This window comes from Chroicocephalus ridibundus, chromosome 3 (genome assembly GCF_963924245.1).
Source record: "Chroicocephalus ridibundus chromosome 3, bChrRid1.1, whole genome shotgun sequence".
In the NCBI taxonomy this organism is placed as follows: Eukaryota; Metazoa; Chordata; class Aves; order Charadriiformes; family Laridae; genus Chroicocephalus; species Chroicocephalus ridibundus.
Genome location: NC_086286.1, coordinates 55,927,079 through 55,948,049, shown reverse-complemented (window position 1 = coordinate 55,948,049; position 20,971 = coordinate 55,927,079). Strand labels below are relative to the sequence as shown.

Sequence of the window (20,971 nt, the reverse complement as noted above, 5' to 3'; positions counted from 1 at the left end):
CTCTGCCTACAGTTGAGTGTGAAATGGCATCAGTGGTGCTGCAGATGTGAAGATGACTGGTAGTGAAGGCATTACCCAGAAAACAGCTGTTTAACATTTATGCAGAAATTATTTATACTATGTCCAGTACACTTAAATTCAGTATGGGCTAGATGGGATAGTTTGTACATTACAGGAATCAGAAGGTTACATTCTTGTCCTATTTTCCCAACAAAGTTTTTTGTCTTTTCGTTCTGTCACACCATGATCTGTCACATTGTGAGGCACAGCTTTCTGTTAGGGACACTATTTATCATTCTTTGTGGCAGAGTCTTCATTTTTTACTTATGCTCATCTTCACTTGTGAAGAGGCCAGTCTGCTTTTAAGATATAGATGTTTTTGCATGAATTAAAGCCAAAGAAAATCAATCACAACAGTTTAGCCTAAACATTTAGAACTCCCTAATGTATGGAGAAGATGATATGAAGGAAAAACACTTTTATTCAACGTATTTATATCAGAAAACTCATGCATGAGAGCATTAGAATGTTTGCTAAGAAGCTGGACATCCTACAGTAAACACTATGACTTTTTTTTTAGCTATCTACGAATATTTTTCCAATTGATGAAAATGTGTTTTTTAATAGAATTCACATACCCTTAGCGGAGCGGAGGGTTAGAAAAGCTTAGTTATGGAGATAGAAGAATTCATAATTACGTTCAAGACAACAGGCTTATTAAAACCCAAGAAATTTCTTTGAAGAATGTTTTCTTAACCCAGTGGCATATTACAGAACGTTCCTGCAAAAAAACTCATGGCGTTTAACTCACGGTAGAAGTTCTCTCATTGTCATTCAAATGTAGAACACTTCTTACACATACTCTTTTGAGCATAAAGAGTGTTAAACCGATTGTTGATGAACTTGTTAAGCCAAGAAGACCAAAGCAGTAACTTTCCAATATTAAATGCAACTATGCCTCTCTTATAGGTTCACAGTAAACTGAAGGACTCTTGAGGACCGATGAAAATAAGATCACAGAACAGAACTCCAATTATGAGAAGCAGATAATTTGAATTCCAAACCAGAGATCATCTCCTAAAGGTTCAAAAGTATACCATAAGAAAATGAGATTTTGCTCAGACAGGTTTACAGCAGGGGCATCTGAGCTGAAAAAATGCGCATCTAAATTTCAAATTGCTCCTTCAAATTCAGTCTATAAAGAATGATTACATCGTGCTCATTTCTAAGTCAAACTGCATTTACCATTAAGAACAGAGCTGAACTATAATCCTAAACTCCCAGTGTTCCACCTGTAGGCGACTTATGAACCAAACTGGGATCCTAACTTCTTAGCTGTTAGAAACCTGCCATAGTTTAACTCCAAACTTTAAGCCACAATTTTGTGAGTGCTTTGGCATGTACCTTAATGAAAGCAAGCATTATTATCTGCAAATGAAAGAGAAGATGCCATTAGGTACAAAAGTTACTTTCTTGTCCTCCCTGGCCTCTAAATCTGTGCATATTTTGCTTGCGTAGCAGTCCCCTTTTGACAACAGGACTAAAATTCAAAAGTCCCTCTCACATGTTGGTACAGAAGTTCACAGTGTTCGTTCTTTTTCTTAAAATAAAGGTGATTTTTATAGGCGAACAGGGAAATTACATTAAAATCAGAAGCCAATTTGCCAGTAGAAACGAAGTGTTTACATGCCCTTTTACCATTGGGATGGAGGGTTGTTTGGTCTTTGTATATAAGTAGACTCATTAATTGAAAAATGAACAACTCTACCAAGTGTGTGAGCATTTAGCTGTTTTCAAGTTTTCAGCTTTCCCTGCCAAGTGGCAGTATGTTTGGTTTGTTGTCTTTTTCTTTTAAGGGAACTCAAAAGGAAATAGTTCGGCTGTGCTTCTGTCACTGGTGAGCTGAACAATGACAGGAACACGTGAAAACAGTTACATACGAAAACAGCTTTATTAGTTATGTAAAGTAGAGTTAATTTAGCAGGAAACAGGAAGCATTTTAAGGTGATCACAAATGCTTCTCTGAAGCAAAATATTTTAAATCTCAAATTTTTAGTATGTTCATAGGTAGAATAATTTCATGATTAGATTTTAAAACAGTAAATTAAAGTTATTGAGAACAGCAGCATTTCCCGACTAAAGCTGAGTAAGAACAACTTCTGTTTCCTCTGTAAAAAAGCTGATGACATCCATTAATAACTTAAAAGAAGTGGAGTCCTACTACACTAATTTAATGAATAGAACTGATGATACAGTGAGGTTAAAACATTCATGTATTTTTACATTGAGAAAAATCATATTTAATTCATCAGTAATTTAAGGGGTTCTATGCTTTCCGGGTTCAGCAATGCATTTTAATGAAAGCTTTCACAATAGAAGTGACACATAATTTGAAAAGGAAAATGGCATTGATAAAATTAACGTGGGGCTGTGTTCATACCCCCAAGTACAAACAGATGGATCGGCTGCCACCAAACTGAAATCTAAGCAAGAAGTAGCAACACTGTTCTTGCTCTGCAGAACTTTCAATATCGATGATTTAGATTTTTTTTTTTTTCAATGAGAAAATTGTCCTGGGAGTTAGCAAAAGCTATCAACCCACTCCATTGTCAACTTCGACATAGAAGGATTTCTTTTCTAATCTGATAAAAGCAGAAAAGAACTAACAGACTAGAACCTACAGAGCTGTGACTTTCTTCCAGTCGTATGAAATATCCTCACTTTTAAAGCAGAATAGCTGACAAATGTAGAGTTCCCTTACATCATCAAATGAACATCACCAGTTTCTACAACTGGTGCTTGGAATAAAGGAATTTATGCAGGCATCCTTAATGTCATACTTTAGCCACTTTACCTGGGACTAAATTCTGCGTTACGACTTATGAGGATTATACCACGCAGCTAAAACCGAAGTTCCTGGCAGCCTTAATGAGTATGAGTTACTTACACGCTTCCTGTGGTGGAGCTACTGTCCGTGAGGAAGGAGCCATTGGTCCTTTCCATCTGTGCGAGCCTGAAAGGCAGGGAAAGACCATGACTGTCAGAGAACGTGCTGCACAACTTAAACAGAGGCAACTGTGAAGATCAATTCTACTTAGAAACAGCTCAGATATGGCAATCTTGGTACACATAAATAGGAATAAACTCCTAGATTTTGTGACAGAAACCTATAGTCCAGAGGACTTTTATGAGAAACGTGTGCTGTGATTAACTAATTCTACTTGCCAAGCAACAAAGAACAAGTATATTTTCTATCTCTAGTATAATTATCATTCGCACCACCACAACTCTCTTGGTAAAATTAGTTAAAGAGATGTTTTCACAGATGGTTTTCTTTTTGAATTTTATAAAGCTGGACTAACAAAAGAGGATGAATACTTTTTAAATATAGCACATGCAACACATGAAATTATGCTTGGCAAATAACATCACACTGTGGACAGACAAGTCCTGGAAAACAACACAAAAACCAGTGTAATTACAGGGAGTCATGGCCTGTGGTTCTCATTTGGAAGGAATTAATCTAAAAGGACTGGATCATTATACTTTACATGTAAGGCCATACTGCTCTAAAATCACAGCAGAAATTTTCTGTCTATTCAATTTTCTAGGAAAGATATCTTAAGACACATATGCAAAAATCTAGGAACGCTCAATGCTGTGCACATACACCGAAGTGCACCAAATACAGATATTTCCTTTACTCTTAAAGTATCTTAATTTCATATATATTTTTGCAAGTGTGTTATGCATAATTACGGACATCTTTAAACTTCTTGTTAAAAGGAGTGGGCAAGGCCCTAAAGAAATTGGAGCTCTGATGTCTTCTTTTAGCATGGAGCAAGCTTGCCCATCTGTACGTTTGTTAATAATCCTCAGGGTTGAAGAAGGATAAACAAAAGCACACACAGGATGAAGTTGTCTGTGATTGCCTCGTCCCACCATGGCTGGGCTGGGACGTTGTGCTCCAACGCCTCCCCTGAAGGGAGGGACAAGCTCCTGAGTGACTAGAGACATTCAGATCATCTCCGCTCCGGGGCATCTAAACAGACCTAGCTCATGGTGAGTAGCGGGATACAAACTGAAAGCTGAGAAAGGGAATCAGAAGCAACTCAGAAGTGACACAGCACATCAGAATGGGGAGACGGTACTTGATTGCAGGTAGGGGACTTTGTTAAGAGAAAACTGAGAGTTGAACGTTTTTCAATCAGTGACAATAAAGGTTTTAAGCCCTAATATACTGGTTTTGCTGGGCACAGTCTTATTAAGGAAGCCCTGGTAATATTTATTGAAAGAAGCTTAACTGAAAAGATCAAGACAACAAAAAATATTTACTAGTTTGTATGGGAAATATGCATAACAACAGATCCAACCAGAAAGCACATAATAATAAAAATTGTATGAAAGATACAGATGGAGTAATGTCTTAATTTTTAGATTTTATTACTAGAGGGAAAAATCATCTTGAATAGCTTTAGATAGTTGACTTATACAGTAATTAGTATTTTTTAAGTTTGAGGTTTTGTTAACCAACTTCTGCGCAGAGCAGGTACTGGTTTAGCTTTGTATCCTGCAAGAGACACACGGTCCACCTTCGTCCACCTTCAGCAAGTCTAATCCAGAGCAGAGCTGGTGAGAGCCGAGGGGGAGCAGAGGGAAAACAGGTATCGCACCTGCCATCTCCCTTGATCCTTAATGCGGGTCCAGAGTTTGTGATTCGTCTGGGCACAGAAAGCCACAGCATTCTGGCACCACAGGCTGAAGAAAGGACATAGGGAGACAGAAAATTCTCACATCTTTCTAGAGAAGTCTAGGTTTTTTGCTCTCTTGTCTAGTTTGTAGTCCCATCCATGGGTTTTAACTGATTACAGCACGGCCTAAGTTATAGATTCAAAGAAATGCTGGGTGATTTAAATGATTTACATGTTTGACAATGTACTATGCTGCTTATGAAGGATGAAAATACTGATTGTTGCGAAAGAAAGAAAAAAAAAAGGAAAAGAAAGAAAAATGTGGAGGCTGATAGTAGGTAGCCCTTCAGGGTTAGTTTCCGCCCCATTTTTCCCCTGCTGCTGCAAAGATCATCTGTTGGGTATCCTGGGTATTTAACAAACTGTTCTGTAGCTTTCTCCTGGTGCCCGTAAGTAAGAATTCAGTTATCTTAAACATGAGCTCTGAATTTTTATTCAAAAAGCTGAAAAAGTTACCATTGTTTATTAATTGTGGAGATCAGATACAACAATAAAAACACCAAAAGCAAAATTAAGCCAGTTCCCATAGTAGTATGAATCGATTTCTTTGTTGCCTAAAAGTTTGGCGTTGTTACTTGTTTTTGAGAGGGTGCCTCTGGTTAGCGCTTAACCATCACCAGCTCTGAATGTACAGAAAAGAGTTCAACAAAACACAGATGCACTTAGATGGACTTGGCAGAATAAACATTTTCTCATTAAAGGACTAGGGTGACCCCATAAAAGACAGAACATGAAACATTTGGAATTATTCTACGCTCTGCTAAAAGTCAATGGTAATGGATAGTGTCAACCTATTACAGAAGAAAATGAAAACCTGTGTCTAAAACCCTACAAGGAAAAATTATATACCAAACAAGTTCAGTTTATTTCCAAAGGCTAAAAATGAAGAAAGAAAAGGAAAGCAGCACATTTTAGAAATAATTCATAGTAATTCTGCAACAGTTTCTATTCTGTATGACAGACAGCAGATTTAATGCCTCTACTTTACATTTAATACGACTGTATTCAGAAGCTGATGATTTAAAAACATTTGACTTACTTCTGAGTACAGAGAATCTTTTTAATAAATAATGTCCAGCCAGTAGAGTATATTAAAATCTGCAGGAATCAATCACAAAATGCAGTGTACCAGTGAGAAACTGTGCATCTCTTACCTAGTAGCATACTGCTCTATCCTGGAGTGTGTGTCATCATGAAACAGCTGTGGAGACTGGGAAGGACTAGTTTAAAAAAAAAATAAAATAAAAAAAAGAATGGTGTCTAAAGCAATTCATGATACAGACAACATTATTTTTAAAGTAAGTTAGACCGATGACAAATAAATTCACAATATTGCTGAGGGGGTTATTGCTTTGGGTCAGCCATGCCCTAGAGCTCATGCACATCAGATTAGCAGCAACTGAGCCAAAGGAAAAGAACCAGTACACTAAGCTTTCCAGACAAAGGGGTTCTGCATACTCACTCATATTGCTCTGGCCACATACTGATGAGAGTGATAGGACTGTAAGGAAGACAAAAAACAAACAAGAAAAAAAGAGAGAAAGAAAGAAAGAAAGAAAAACTATGAAACAAAAACTTCAGTGCCATTTAAGCAAGAGAAAGCTGGAGAAAGACAAAATATTTTAACCAGCAACCCACCCAGATTATTTGAATCGGCAACAATTGATGTAGTAAAGAGACAGCAAGAGATACTGCTGTGTATCATGGAGAGACATGAGACTGACTTACATACTTCATTTTGTTAAATAAAAATCGATTTAAAAAAAAATACCAAATCAGTGTTATTGATTGAACTGCAGTTCGCAAACCATAATCAGTTCATTTAAATTCTGCTCAAGTACTGGAGCTTTCCTTTTAAACTAATTAGAACTATATTTACAAAAAAAACCACTGGGGGTAGAAAACACCACTAATGAAAAAACCCACCATAAGTCAAAGTTATCAATGCTTATTTTCCTACTGCATAAAAATAATCAGAGGTAAATACATATTGTATTACACTCTGACACTTGAATGACTACTTAGGATTTTTAATTTTTTATTTCTTTTCCTTTAAAGGAATGTTACTGAGTTTTGCCACCTGCAGGGCAGAAAACCAATACCAACAGTTTCCTCAGCATGATGTTAGCAATTTACCTGTATATTTCTCACATAACTGGATCAAGAGAGTTTTATCCTGACCTGTGATTACAGTTTCAACATTCCGATTTCTGGCACCGTTGTCAAACTTTCATCACATCAAAGCAGCTTTCCTTTCCTGTATTGGTGACATTTTTTTTTGAAGACTGCCCCGGTGAGTAATATTTTAACATCTGAATGTGCGTTGCTTCCTTAGAAGCCAGGCCATCAATAATGCCAGTTTTCAGATTACTTCCTCCTGTTTCTTAAACCCCTAATGAGCAGGTTTTGTTTGTTTATTGTAAATAAAACGTACAGTCCTCTGGTCATGAAAACAAAGCATGGACAATGGCGCCAGGCTCTTGCATGCAAGCAGAGCGCGTATGTTGAAGAGTCTCATTTGCTGTTGCTAGCTAAGCGTGCTGTGTTCAGAGGATACAGTAGTACCACAGACTCCGGGATGTCAAGGAGAGTCAATCCATGAAACTACTTCTAGCACCCTGTCAACACATCTTAATTTTTCTCTTTTATGAGTGTCCTTTGCTGACAGCTACCAAGTAACTAAATGAAGTGGAGGATTTCTGCCAGCACCGTAAGTAACATTGCGGAGACACTGAGAGTGCTCTCTTTTATTAGGCCACCTGTATTTCTGAGGCCTGTAGAAACCTAATTAGCTTTCAGATTTCTAACTCCAGGAACTTTGAGATAACCAAATAAGCAGCGCAGTTCCAAAAACCCGGTCTCCCCAACGCTATAAAAGTGTTCTCTGTAAAACAGCCCTTTGTCTCCTTCCAGCATTACCTGCTGAAGTCCGTGGCTTTATGATAAAATGCTTATCAAAGTTTAAAATACGTTACTTTTTCAAAAACAGGCAAGATCTGCAAATAATGCAAAACAATTCATTGAAAATAATACAGCACGAGGCTCTACAGATGTTGTTGATTATTTCTCGGATTTCAATTTTTTACTTTTAATGGAATAGGCCAGGGACCCCAGGAGCAATTACTCTATAATCAAGCTTACGTCTCCAGGTTGTCACCCTCCAATACTGTTTGCACAGGTAGGTAGCCAAGTCGGGGATGCTTTGCAAAATACTTCTTTGACCGGAACTTATTCTTCAGCACCTTTGTGAAGTCCCGTACATCTTCCCCAGATGTTGTCTTAAAAAGTTAAAAGAAATTAAATTGAACACATTGCTAAATAACACTGACATAATAATGCTGCAACTGTCCTGAAAAGGATACAAGGAAGAACTTCAAAATGTTAATGATGTTAAAATTGCCTTTTTAGTGTCCTGAAATATGGTACAATAATAACAGTACTGCACCTACAAATTCTCTTCTACTGGAAAAAACAACGAGGCTTCAAATGCCCAGCAATAAATGCATTGGATTTACCCATTAATTTATAAACTAGAGAAAAACTGAAACAGGTAAACATGTATAACCAGACTGACAAACCACAAAAATTAAATTTTTCAGAAAAAAAGCAAATCAGTTTGCCAGGTATAAGGGGATACTCTTAGCCATTGAAAGCAATCTTGACAGTATACTCATACTCATGAAGCTTGTGACTCACCCCACAGACAGAAAAACCTTGTAATGGCTCTGCTGGAAAAATACAGCTAAGAGTAATGACCTTGTTTTTAAAAATAAAAAAAAAGCTAATATTCACAAAGTGCCACAAAATACTCACTGCCTCTCATTCTATACTTGAAAACTATAACTGGAAAACTTTACCACAAGAGGAGAGCAGTACGTGCTAAATCATTCTCTGCTGCACGCACCAAGTTTTCCATGAGCATTTTCTCAAGTTACCAGATCTCTTCGTACAGGTTTCTGCCACTATCATTCCAGAGTCAAAAAACCGCACAGATGAAGTGCCAGCCATTGTACAAGCAGTGTTCAAAAGCGCAGTCAGAAGCAGGGCTGGTAAGAACAATCAGAGCCTGAAGTAACGAACTCACAGACTGATTCAGTCAGCTCCTTACTACGGCAGAATAAGACTAGTACTAAAAATTAGCCACAAGATTCTGCAAGTCTAAATTTACAAGCCACAAACAGCAACTCCCACCCCAGCAGCATTTTTACTGGTCCCCACTGATGCAGCCTCTTCCAAAACTGACAAGTGCTTAGCCCCATCCCTCCTCCCCACATGAAATTAATTGTGTTCTTTATAAGAGAATTACAATTGCTGCAATCGCTTTTAAAAAATCAATTTAACTGGAAACAATCACAGCAATAATGGCAGCACTGCTTTGGTAATGCTACTCAGTTAACTTCTGCTACAAAAGCAGGGATACAAACAAAACATGCAGGCATAAAATACAAGGTGAAAACGGCAATAAAGAGACCTGCAGGAAGAAACAATAGTCTATGGTATGCCTTTAAAGTATATGTGCTTACAGACTCTACCAAGTACTTAAACAGAGCAGTCCCCATCACATGTAGCAGTTACTATTAAGCATTTCCTCTTGCAACTGCAGTAAAGAAAGAGAGGCCATTCACCTCCTACATTAGCTGAAGATTTGCAACAGCTTCTACAGATTTCCAGCCCAAACCTTGTAAAAAAACTACAGATTGTATTTCTGTACCCTCTGCTCTGGGAGAAGCCTGTTAACATAAAAGGATGCCAAAGCGGATGGATATCCATAGGGAAAACAGAGTGAAAGACACTTCAGTTCTGTAAATTTTTCCATTACGTACTACAAAGAGGTCTAGAAACAGGTCAGACAAACTATTATCTGATTTTATTATCTATTGTCAAAACACTAAAATAATTCCCTATTCACCTATATATACTTTAATGTATATATAATACACGCAGTTACAAACTCTCTAACGCAGATCAGACAAGCAATAAAAATTGTAGATAATCAAACTGTTGTTGGTAAGAGATTCTCACACGTGACTTTAACAAGTAACAACAAACTGAGCAAGTTTGGGATTAAGAGGTTTTGAACCCCCGAATTTTAACACAGGTGAATTCAGGGAGGGCTCACAAAATCATTTTCAGAAAGCATCTGCTCCAATCACTGCATCATCCAAACAAGGAACATGAGGCAGCCCAAAGGGCTGCTTGTTCTCACGCAACAGTGACTCCAGCAGATGGAACTCTGTCCCAAGGCCAAGGAATGAAAGTTTTAGTACCTACGCATTGCAGAAATAAACGTCTACTGAGACACCAAACTTCTCCTCTGGTGTATTCTTTACTTGGTATGACAGCCTGACCCAGTTCCTTGGAAAGACTAATATGACTGTGTACTGACTGAGGACAAGAAGTACTAACCAGTGAAATTTGATCAGATTTGGAAGAACTATTTTAATTTACATGCAACTAAGATGCAACTCTTAGAAGTATTTCTCCTATGTTTTTTGCATATAACCACACTACACAATCCAATCCAAAATCATGTCAAAAGAGATGTACTATAACACTTTACTTCCGAAAACAAACAGACAGGCACTGTTGCGTAGAATGTGTTTACTAAATTCAAACCAACAGGTAGCTTGTACACATCCTTACATCATGACATCTTGCCTATTTCCACAGAAGTCAATAGCAAAAATACCACTGTAGTTACAGAACTACTTCAAAAGCAAAGAAAAAGAATCCTTTCCCTCACTGAAAATTTCAGCCAAAAGACCACGCTTTTAAACTCAATATAAAATGTCAGTTCTTAGAACAAGACAAAGTTCAGGAAGGAATGACTAAGATCCACGGCTGGCACGCATAAATAACTAAAAAAACATCTGTAGTGGAAGGTCTCAAGGAGAAAATCTGTTACAACTGACAAACTGGCATTAGTAATCTTGAACATAGCGGCCAGGCACAAATGGAGTCATAAGTCACAAACTAAAACCAGATAAAATTCCTTGTAAACCAACACAAATTTAAGAAACTGGGATTTATACGGAAAGCAGTGGAAAAGAACAGAATATGCTGAGACACGGTTTTCATATGTAGGTTAAAAAAAACAGTTGGTATATATTTTTAATATGTTAGAAATAGAACAAGTCCTCGTTGGGAAAAAGTACTACCAAGAATGTAATGAACCAGTTGGAGAGCTCTAAATTAAATAATATAAAAAATATAATTAATAAACACAAATATATAAAACATGTATGTGAATAAACAATATATAATACTTATAATATATAGATATATTTATTTATATTTATATCTCACTATTCTCTTTTTTCAAAGAAAAACAATACAGTGATAATGAAAGCCCAAACAACTTCCCATTCTTTTCACTGCACCTACCTATGTAAAAGGACTAGTCTGCACCTAAGTCATCATTCTCTTAATTACATTTCTTATACTATGCCTAACACAAAACCAAAGAGCTGTTCTAATATTCACATAGCAACCGATTCCCAGAAGACATATGAACCTCCCTCCTGAATGCTGTCATTAACCCCAACCAGACATTCATGGGTAATGAGGAAGCTGGAGAGAAATGTACACAGACGATCAATACAAAAACTAATCAAGCAAGTTCCAAGGAGCTATATTCTGTATAATAAGACATGCTCGGTGATGCAAAATTCACAGTATAAAGGAACATCTATGTTGTTTAAAAGGACTTGAGTTTACTGAACCCTAATTTAGCTTTATTGAGCTTTAGGGGCACAGAGTCTAGTTGGAGGTCAGTGACGAGTGGTGTTCCCCAGGGGTCAGTACTGGGTCCAGTCCTCTTCAATATATTCATCAATGACCTGGACGAGGGGATAGAGCACACCCTCAGCAAGTTCGCTGATGACACAAAGCTGGGGGGGTGGCTGACACACCAGAAGGCTGTGCCGCCATACAGAGAGACCTGGACAGGTTGGAGACCTGGGCAAAGAGGAACCTTATGAAATTCAATAAGGGCAAGTGTAGGGTGCTGCACCTGGGGAGGAACAACCCCCTGCACCAGGACAGGTTGGGGGCTGAGCTGCTGGAGAGCAGCTCAGCTGAAAGAGACCTGGGAGTCCTGGTGGACAACAGGATGACCATGAGCCAGCAACGTGCCCTCGTGGCCAAAAAGGCCAGTGGCATCCTGGGGTGCATCAAGAAGAGTGTGGCCAGCAGGTCAAGGGAGGTTATCCTTATCCTCCCCCTCTACTCCGCCTTGGTGAGGCCGCACCTGGAGTACTGTGTCCAGTTCTGGGCTCCCCGGTTCAAGAGGGACAGGGAACTGCTAGAGAGGGTGCAGCAGAGAGCTACAAAGATGATTAGGGGACTGGAACACCTCTCTTATGAAGAAAGGCTGAGGCATTTGGGTCTCTCCAGTCTGGAAAAAAGACGGCTGAGGGGGGACCTTATCAACATTTATAAATACTTAAAGGGTGGGTCTCAGGAGGATGGGGCCAGGCTCTTTTCAGTGGTGCCCGGGGACAGGACAAGAGGCAATGGGCACAAACTTGGGCATAGGAAGTTCCACCTAAACATGAGGAGGAACTTCTTTACTTTGAGGGTGGCAGAGCACTGGCACAGGCTGCCCAGAGAGGTGGTGGAGTCTCCAACTCTGCAGACATTCAAAACCCACCTGGGCGCGTTCCTGTGCAACCTGCTCTGGGTGACCCTGCTCTGGCAGGGGTTTGGACTAGATGATCTCCAGAGGTCCCTTCCAACCCTATGATTCTATGATTAATTGAAGCCCTAGTAGAGATACCTCAATTTGATACCATTAGATACTCTTCAAATGCTTTTGTAAATTTTAAGGTCTGCAGTTTTTGTTGTTTCTTTTTTTTTTAAAAAAAAGAAAAGAAAATACCCAACATTTTTACATCTTCATCTTTTTATTTCCTGACATTTTATTTATCTGTAACATTTGGATAGAATCTGTACCACGAGTCTGACTGTTCTTGATGGAAAACAAAATTCTTAGACCTACGTATGGCAACAGCTACTGTATGTGCAAGTATGACGGTAGCTGCATCGTAAAGCAGCTGTCAGCTAGGTAGCACTAGAAGGCTGGGAAACTCCTCAGTGTAGGATGTGGGGTAGAGAGACAGATACTTCATTCATCTAATTATTTTTTTAAAAAAATTGACACTTAAGAATGCAATTCATCCGTAACTTAAACACATGTTTAAGTGTATACATTCATTCCCATTCAACAAAGCACACACACTTTTAAAAAGCATCTCTCATCCCTTGATAGAGGTATGAGATAGGATACCACAAAAATTAGGTTATTAAAGGTAAAATAACTGTAATTTATGGCTGTCACTGCCACATCAGTGATGTTTGCACTGTGTAATGTTGTGAAGATTACCCTTCTGTGACCACTTTCACATAGGGATATTTCATAGCAATTTCACACCAAGAGGAGAGACTGAGTATAAATTATGTATGTGTTTTAGTTCACTCCAATGAAATCAAGCTGTAATTTCAAGAGTAACTAACTTACCTCAGAATTTAACAAATTAAGTTGCAAAAGATCAAAAGTAGCAGATCACATAAACCAACTATCTGAACAACCCTAAGAGTGAGACGTAGAGAAAAGCACATTGCCCGGCTGCTAGATGTCAAAGACTACCCTGACCAGACAGCTATTCTTCTCAAGGCAAAGAGTAATCTCTGAACTCCACAGCTGGAAGCGATGTTCTCATGCGAAATAGCCACATTCAACCATTCTTGCTGCTTTCTTTCATCTTGCCCACAGAACAATCCCATGTTGATAACAATGAAGTGTCATGCTTGCTGCACTGGTAAGCATGTCAAGACAAAACCACTGACTTACTTATGTCAGTTTGTTGCTTATAAAACACTGAGGCTGCTTAGTGTTCAGGAATGTATCTGTCTTCTCTGGATGTCAGTAGCAATTAGATTTTCAGATGACTTACCTAGAGCAGAAGTCTTAACAGGCACTATTGCAGATAAGCTTTATCGTGCCTGGAAAAAAATTTTCAGTCTAGGGTGAACTATCATTCAACCAGTAATTTCTGATGTCTCGCCTATCATGTTCTGAGCTCTTTCAGGGAAATAAAATTCTGGTGATCTCGAAGATGAAGGGGCTAACATTTGCTGCCATCATTTTGTATAGAAAGGCTACAAAAAAAAAAAAAAACTGTTCCCAAAATAAGGGACTGTGCAAGATGAGTGTAGTGGCACAGAACTACAGAAATTGATTATACTTCCACTGAGGTCAGGAAGTAAAACTACTTGCAATGAGAAAATTTTCAGAACTGCTGATTTGACATTTGTACATTACCTCAGAAAAGCTGTTTTTCAGGTTTTACTGTGGAATATAGGAGTTGCAAAGTGGAAACAGCTCAGAGAACAAAAACCTGATGCAGTAACTATTTCCATCTGAAACTCAAAGGACCCATCGCTACAGAAAGCCACATTAATATAACACAAGTACCACTACTGAGAGAATTTCCATTCCAAAAAAGCTAAAAATAAATAATGTAGATACTTATTTAAGAGTATTCCTGAATTAGATACTAGGAAAATCTTACAAAATTTTTACATTATCTCTGTGTAAAATTCTACGTAAAAAACCCTATTTCTTCCTTTTCAGAGAAAGACCGTTTAAAGATGAAAAAAATAACTACAATAACTTTGCATTTCTACCACTTAGAGACAGTCATGTTTTCAGTTCCTTACCTCACCCATCTCTAAATCTTGAATGAAAGAAAAAAAGACATAACCAAAGACATTATCATGAATTTTTGCATTTCTAGCATCAAGAAAACTAGACTGCAAGCTAGAGTGAATGCTAAATGGCATTACAGATTACAATTCAGTGACTACACAGAACTACCGGGTATAAAAAAAAAACCTATTCTGAAATTATGAAGCAATTCTCACCTGATGCAAATATCATAAAACCCATTAAAACAGAGAATCCTCCCCTTGCAAATTTAATTTTAAAAACAGAGTCCTTAAGCCATTCTCCAAATTATTTTAAATTTAAGTAGAAATAACTGAGCTTCTGAGAAATCCCTGCAAACCCTAGACTGAACTGCTTGCCAGAAGACAATTAAAAGGTCTTCCCTCCATTTGTGACTAAGCTCCAGTTCTAAATGTCAGATTTATTAACCAGGGGAGTGTTGTTTTGGGGTTTTTTCTTATTATTGCTAGTACTATTGATATTAATGCATTAATATCCATTTAGAGTGAGAAGCTGGATTTTATTAAGGCAGTTTGATGAGTCAACATATTTGTACTCTGCTTTGCAACACAGGTCACAAAAGTAACGTTTTAACATCAACGTTGCATTTGGTTGCAAAGGTAGAGTAGATGTGCTCTTCCTATTCAGGGCATCTGTACCGTAATACAATGGATTCTAAGGAACAATTCACTGTCCTTTGGTACCTTCTTTTTATTTAATTTTTTTATTTCATAGACCCAGTTCTATGGTATTTTTTGAGCATTATTCTATTTAAACATAGAAGCTATTCTAACTTACTGCAAAGAATTTTGTAATTCGTAACTATTATATTGCATTAAATGAGTTCAATATGTAGAGAGGTTTAGCAACAAATTAGCACACCAACCATAGTCCATTATTACAAATAGTAATACAAAATAACAGTGGATTCTTTTCGTGAAATCAATTCTTTATTCCTGACCTAATTCAGATGAGATTAGGTAAAATGGATTGCATATGGGTACTCATTATGGAAGTCAAACAGGCATATAAGAAGTCAGTTCATATAATGGCTCATTTGTTTTTACAGAACTGGAGCTAGCAGAGTGCACTTAAAATGGGACCCAAGAAAAAAATCCAACTCCCATATTCAGCTTCCAAATTAATGGAGGTCTGTGCTGGACCTCTAATTTTAGGCGTCACCTAAATTATATAATATATATATGAGCCAGCAGTGTGCCTGGGTGGCCAAGAAGGCCAACAGCATCCTGGCCTGATCAGGAATAGCGTGGCCAGCAGGAGTAGGGAAGTGATTGTCCCCCTCTACTCGACACTGGTGAGGCCACCCCTCAAGTGTTGTGTCCAGTTTTGGGCCCCTCACTACAGGACAGACACTGACGTGCTGGAGCGGGTCCAGAGAAGGGCAACAAATCTGGTGAGGGGTCTGGAGAACAAGTCGTATGAGGAAGAGCTGAGGGAGCTGGGGTTGTTCAGTCTGGAGAAAAGGAGGCTGAGGGGAGACCTTATCACTCTCTACAACTACCTGAAAGGAGGTTTTAGTGAGGTGGGGGTCGGTCTCTTCTCCCAAGTAACAGGCGATAGGACAAGAGGAAACGGCCTCAAGTTGCACCAGGGGAGGTTTAGACTGGATAGTAGGAAAAGTTTTTACACTGAAAGAGTTATCAAGCATTGGAACAGGCTGCCCAGGGAAGTGGCTGCGGCACCATCCCTGGAGGTATTTAAAAGACAGGGAGACGTAGTGCTTAGAGATATGGTTTAGTGATGGGCTTTGTCAGAGTTAGGTTGATGGTTGGACTCGATATGCAAGGTCCTTTCCAACCTAGACAACCTATGATTCTACACGTAATCTCTTTTATTCTTCTATACTTTAAACTGCCCCAAATTCCTTCCTTTACCTCCTATACGCTTGCCTTCCTTCACCCACTTTAATCAAGAATGTCGTCTTATTCCTCTTATTATCACAAAGTGTATTCACCGCATTCCTCCCATATTTCATGGAAAGAAGGGACTTTTGCCTTAGGTTACCTCATTTTGCACTTAATATTACTTTAAAACTATATTCTTTTCGCAGTGGGAATAGAAATCTTCATTATAATACAAGCTGTCCCTAGTCCCAGGGACAGCGAGGACTCCAGACATTTCCAGAATATATTTTTCTGTATGACAGTCTTTACTTGTAAATGAAATGGCTCACAGTTACATTACGTGAACATGTTTAACAAGAACTGAAAACTCTTTTCAGGTATCAGATCTGCTGCTTTAGACAAAACCCAGAAGTCATCAGAAATGTACCATCCTGTTCCAGGGACAGCACCATACCCCATATCAGATGTAATCTGCATTTGACAAACACAACAGGAAAGGTATCTTACTCTGAACTGGCAGCATTATCTACTTTGACACACCTTACACCTTCATTTGTGATTTTTTGTATATTATAGGCATTGATAAATAACATTTCTGTTCCATGACCATGACACAAATTAAACTGAGGTTTGAGAGTTTATAAGGAAAAAAAACCCTGAATCTAAGAAAAACACATCTCAAACATGTTCAGATTGTTTGGGTTATGTTGGCTAAGAAGGCAAGTAAACAATCAGTATCATGGTATTTTTAATGATGTCTAATAAAGGAAAGAAAACACCACAGACTTCCAGATCCTGAGGATTACAACAGTCGTGTGGGTATGGGCAAAACTGGGCCTATTTCATAGCATGAAAGCAGTATAAAACAAAACCAAAAAATTACCTAAGATGTGTGAAAAAATATTTTAAAAGGGAATAAACTTCAACTCAAATCAATTTTAAACATTACAGATTCTAAGAATAAATATTAGGATTCAGGAAAACACAGAACGTTTTCTTATCAGGTACTTTTATAAATTAATCTCACAGCTGCTACTGTACTAAGACTTCTTATTACTTTTAAATTCTTATGCAAATAAAAATATCAAATATTAGCATAGTCTTCGCTATAGCTTGAAATCTGACATCTACTCATGTCCAGATCCCTGACCTGCAGAGTCTGGCCTAAATCCTGACCCAATGTCTGTTTTACATAGACTCCCCAGCTGCAACTATTAAAAAAATTGTAATTATTAAAGACTGGTTCATTTTAGTTTTCTTTTTCTAAACACTTGTGACTGACCTACAAATCAGGCATGGGTTTTAGGCAAAATGAGCATCATCTATATAGTCTGTTGTAGATAGAAACCAACAGGTTAACGGTCTAACTTGGGCTTCCAGTCACTTAATGTAGAAAAAAATGCCACAACCAATCAAATCCTTTTAAAAAGAAGAAATCAAAACCATAGAAAGCCACACAAATAAGAATAGAGACTTTCTGATGATAAAAAAAAAATCCTGTTGTATAAATAAAGCTACAGGCCAGGCAATACTCTGAATTATGCCAAGGACGTTTCTATGCCCAGGCAGCCATACAGATGGAACATCTTTTTTTACATCTTCAGTTGCAATAAGAAAATATTAGACTGTATGTCAAGAAACACATCAAATCTGTAGCTAAAGTACATAAAGAATCTGTATTGCAGACAAATATTACAGACCTTTTTTATACTCAACACATTCACCACCGTTACCTAAAATTATATATTTAGCACAAGCAACATTTTTCCCCCCTTGTAAAAATCTGCTGTAATTTCAAAACATAGCCCTTAAACAGTCAGTAAGTGTTTTGAGAAGGAAAAGAGGAGGCAGAAAGAGAAAACTTGTGAGAGAATATAGCAAATATTAGAACAGGCTGAAAAACAACAAATATACTTCAAAAAAATTCTTCAGAATGTAGCCTGTCATGCCAATTTATCAATCAAATACTAACGTTAGGTTATAGAACTAATGAAAATAACACAACTCTTGGTTTCTTCTGATCGTAATGAAGTGAAAGCACTACTTAATAAAATCTGAATTCTGTTACGGGAGACACATTGGATGAAAAAGAGTGGGAAAACACAGTAATAAGCCCAACTGCTACAGCAAAAGACAATCAAATAACTCCACGATCTTTTTTATTTTTTCTAATATAGGAACCCAAAGAACCTCAGAACACTAGTGGAAATCAGCTCTATTTCATCAGCTCTTGTTACAATTTGGTCTGAATTTGTTTTTCTGTGCATACAGACCTTTCACCACTGTTGTTTAGATTACATATCAATTATCCTATTAATTTATTTGTGACTGAGTTAAAATTCCTAAGAATGCAAACAACTATCAAATAAAAAAAAGTGAAAGTGATATTTGTATAAATGAAGTTACACACTCCTTCACTTAAAGTTTCCTAGAAACTTAGAAAAATCATGTTTGAAATTTCACTAGGGAAATATAGTGTTGTAAAATTAATTTTTGTTAGATATTGCAGGAAAACCGCTCACACCATTTTTGGGTAGAAACTGTCAATTCTGTTTATTTTTTTCCAGCTACACACCAATTTTTAAATATCCCAGTAAACAGTAATTACTCAGGGGAATAAAACACGACATATTTCCAGCCGCGTTTTCAGGAAGCAAGCAAAGTTGGACCTGAAAGCGAAGATTGTGCACCTTTGAAAATATTAAAGTGCATTACTAGAATATTATATACTCTTTACTGTGGTATAGCAATAGTAAAGTGAGTCCTTTTCCTCTGACATGTTCTCACTCTTCTCGTGTGTCTGCACGTGCAAGTATAGAAGTACTACAATTACATTTAATATTCCAGCTTTATTTTTACAAAAGTGCAGTTCAAGTTCTCTCCGAGGTGAATACTTCTACCCATGTCTATAGAATCCGAACACTGCTCACATAAAATCAGCAGCACTAGCAAAGTCCCTGATGACTTCCAAAGAGGAGGGCGGCAAGAAAGGCCCTACTAAACACATGAAAAAGAAATCCTGGCAGAATATCTAGGTGACAAAAGACTACAAAAGAAATTTTACCTCAAATAATGTAAAAAACCAATCCCTTAGGAACGGTCAGTAAATTGGTACTCACAGGTATACAATACTCCACCATTGGGTAATGCAATTTATGCCCCTTTGCTGTACGGCCAGAGAAGAAACAGCTCTGACAGACGTCATAGTTGAAATGTTTTAAGCTCCGGTACCTGTGGGGACATTAAACAAAGCGATTAGAGCTTCCTAAGTTTTGTTCTAATATTTACTTGTTAATAAGCCTCATTTATTCTCTGAAATGGTGTCATGTGCTTTTCAGCAGCAGCAACACAAGGACATAGTGAGTTTGTTGGGATTAGCTCAGAAAGCACCTTGACGTGCGGGGGCGTGAGCAAATGGGACATGGCACGGCCAACGCTCCTCGCAGCTGCAGACCCAGGGGCACCGGTTCCACTGCAGCAGCCGCAGAGGACGCAGAAGACCCACAGCCCTCGCGGTCCACTTCACACAACCTTCCTACACCACATGGGTTACCTCATGGAGTGTTTAATACAAATTCCTCCCTCCTACAGCCATACAGGGAGCTGCTATCAGTCACCTCTTGCCCAAGTTGCTTTGAAGCAGAAAAATCTTATTGCCATCATCTTCATAGACGGAGTGTGAAGAGTTTATAATTTTAAAGCTCAGACTGGCTTAAAACTATATTGCTTTCTTTTCCTCTCTTCAGTATTCAGATGGTATCTCAGAAAAAACATTTATAAACCAGACTGGTTTATTTTTATGGTTTTATATTTACCAGTTAGTTTTTACACCTTTTTTGATGCTCAGAAATCCTAAACACATTTCACAAAATAAAATTCTTGAAAACTGAGAATTATAAAAAGTATAAAAAATTAAGTTTAAAAAAATACATTGAATTTTGCTTTTTTTAAAAAGAGAATTTGTATGTATAAACAAGGTAACAAACTTATTCAGTATCCCTTGTATTAAATGTAGCCACCAGAAGCATGATTTTTAATTATTTTCTTTAACTAAAGCTGACTAAAGCAATGATTCAACTCCAGATTCCACCCACTGTTTTTTATAGTATGGTTGTTTTGACCGTATGAGGTTATATCACTGGTATGAAACTAAAACGAGCTAACTGAACCAAACTGAATAGCTACTGAATAGTTAAAGTTTAAATTAAATTGCTTCCTGAGAGCAGTTTTCTGCACCAATCCACATTTTTCCCCTGCTGAGTTTTATGTTTTCTTTTGCAAGACAATATGTGTCCATAAATGTAAAGGTTTGCTTTTAAGGATGCTGATGCAACTTTTTATAATCTTTACTGAGAGTCTGTGCATTAAATGTCCACACCCACCTTCTGCTAAGGTGCTAGATGCTTTTGTTGTTGCAGATCTCTAACTTCATGGTAGAAATCATTTAGAATGAGCCATTCTTTTGTCTTCCTTTCTCTTCTTTTCTATCTCTATACCCTCCTTCTCCACAGAAAATATTTCAGTACAGACAACATTCATCAGCCCCAACTTACACATCTAAAAGATATCTGAGCTGGAGCTCTGTCGCACTACGCTCCCTCAAGCATTAATTAAGAAAAATAGGAGCA

General features: G+C 37.8%; 1 protein-coding gene across 7 annotated transcripts in view; it reads right to left on the bottom strand.

Annotated features, from left to right (window-relative positions):
• Positions 1-20,971, bottom strand: part of UTRN (utrophin) — a 391,112-nt gene that overhangs the window by 19,685 nt on the left and 350,456 nt on the right. For 5 of the 7 annotated variants that reach the window (XM_063329232.1, XM_063329233.1, XM_063329231.1 and 2 more), the window contains 5 exons: positions 19,463-19,574; positions 7,893-8,029; positions 6,214-6,252; positions 5,906-5,971; positions 2,948-3,013 (listed from right to left, as the gene is read on the bottom strand). In XM_063329232.1, the coding sequence (XP_063185302.1) occupies positions 2,948-3,013; positions 5,906-5,971; positions 6,214-6,252; positions 7,893-8,029; positions 19,463-19,574 (420 nt within the window). The remainder of the gene's footprint in view (positions 1-2,947; positions 3,014-5,905; positions 5,972-6,213; positions 6,253-7,892; positions 8,030-19,462; positions 19,575-20,971) is intronic. The other 2 variants (XM_063329234.1, XM_063329237.1) reach the window with 1 other exon arrangement.